The following is a 1,476-nucleotide window of genomic DNA, read 5'->3' as shown; positions in this document are numbered from 1 at the left end:
TATAAAATGTTTGATTTTTGAAAAACTATATCTCTAGATCCATAAGACGCACATATGTCTGCCAACACTCAAGATAAAGAAAATTTAACTTTCTATAAAGTAGTTTATGACACTTATCTTCGTAGGGGTAGTATTTTTTATGATATTCACATATGAATATAAATTTGGCAAATGAAAATTTGTACGAACAACAATAAATCAATTTATTTTAGCAAATTTCATGTAAACTATTACTCCTACGAAGATAAACATCATATACTACTTTATAGCTCATTAAACTAGCTTTAATGTGAGTGCTAATAGACATAGACTATCTGTAAGTCAAATGGTTTTTGAGATATAAATTTTTCAAATTAATTCACTAACTACTGATCTTTCAGTACGTCCCAACAACATTTTTCTGAAACGTTGCTTTTTAAAAAGCTGTATCTCGAAAAATATTTAATGTAAATAACTCCATTAGGGCTCATATTTTAGCAAATTTACTATTCTTTAAATGACGTTCTCTTAGGTTTTCTTGTGTTGTTTCTACTTTTTAAAATATAGAGCTCCGAATGAAAAATTATTTTTTTTATCACTTTGAAACAGCCCCCATTTTTCATTCCCCCCACTTATACTTGGCAGACTCAGCAAGTTTGGCCAGTAATTATACATAGTCTTCATTAAAGTAATCAAAAATTGGGTTGAGATAACTTCCTTTTTTCTCCTTTTGGGCTCTTGTACTATTACGTTAGCTGTTTTGTTGTCTTTAGTTCTTCTCTTTGTGAATTGTGAAAGCGATAACAATTGAACTGCTAGTCAACTTTTTTTATTTTATTTTTCGTATTATATTATAAAAGTTTATATTTCAGAACCGTAGTTGAAAGTCCCAGGAGCAGCAGAAACACATTTGGAACTATTTTACAAAAATAAATCAAGAGAGGGCCTGTTGCAACTTCTGCATAAAATCTCTACCCTATAAAACCACCAAAACCTCTAATTTACATAAATTCTTAGAATAGCATAATGATTTTTGAAATAAATTCTAAAATGATATATTTTTGATTTAATTCATAAAACGGTTATTTGTTTTCACATTGATTATGTTTACCAATTACTAAATAATAACGAGAGTGATTTTGTTTTCCATTTGTACTATTGCGTACGATGTTATAAAATTAATTAAAAAAATTTATTAATATGAAATAAAATAGAATTAATCCATGTACTAAAATTTTATAATAAATTTTTTTTTGTTTGGCTTAGGATGCATCAACTCCCTTCTGTCCTGCAGACTGTTGCAGCCCCTTAGCAGGCTAACTTACTGTGCCTATCTTATACATCCTGTAGTTATGGTTATGACTAGTTTTCAGATGGAAGGGCCTCTTCACCTCCATAATCTCTTAGTTGTGAGTTTTAATTTTTATATTATTATTTGTTCTACATTTAATAGTTAATTTTTCTTTAATACTTGTTTTTTGTTGAAATAGATATTAA

General features: G+C 28.2%; 1 protein-coding gene across 1 annotated transcript in view; it reads left to right on the top strand.

Annotated features, from left to right (window-relative positions):
- The window catches only part of LOC106686974 (nose resistant to fluoxetine protein 6), a gene marked incomplete at its 5' end in the record, with an annotated part of 93,474 nt that overhangs the window by 89,947 nt on the left and 2,051 nt on the right, over nucleotides 1-1,476 (top strand). Inside the window, 1 exon segment of the mRNA XM_014430596.3 lies at nucleotides 1,246-1,388. Coding sequence (XP_014286082.3) covers nucleotides 1,246-1,388 — 143 coding nt within the window.

The sequence above is a fragment of the Halyomorpha halys genome, unplaced genomic scaffold, assembly GCF_000696795.3.
Source record: "Halyomorpha halys isolate HHAL.00 unplaced genomic scaffold, Hhal_1.1 Scaffold900.1, whole genome shotgun sequence".
NCBI classification, from domain to species: Eukaryota; Metazoa; Arthropoda; class Insecta; order Hemiptera; family Pentatomidae; genus Halyomorpha; species Halyomorpha halys.
Note: the sequence above shows the minus strand (reverse complement) of the source record. Positions and strands in the feature narration are given on the sequence as shown.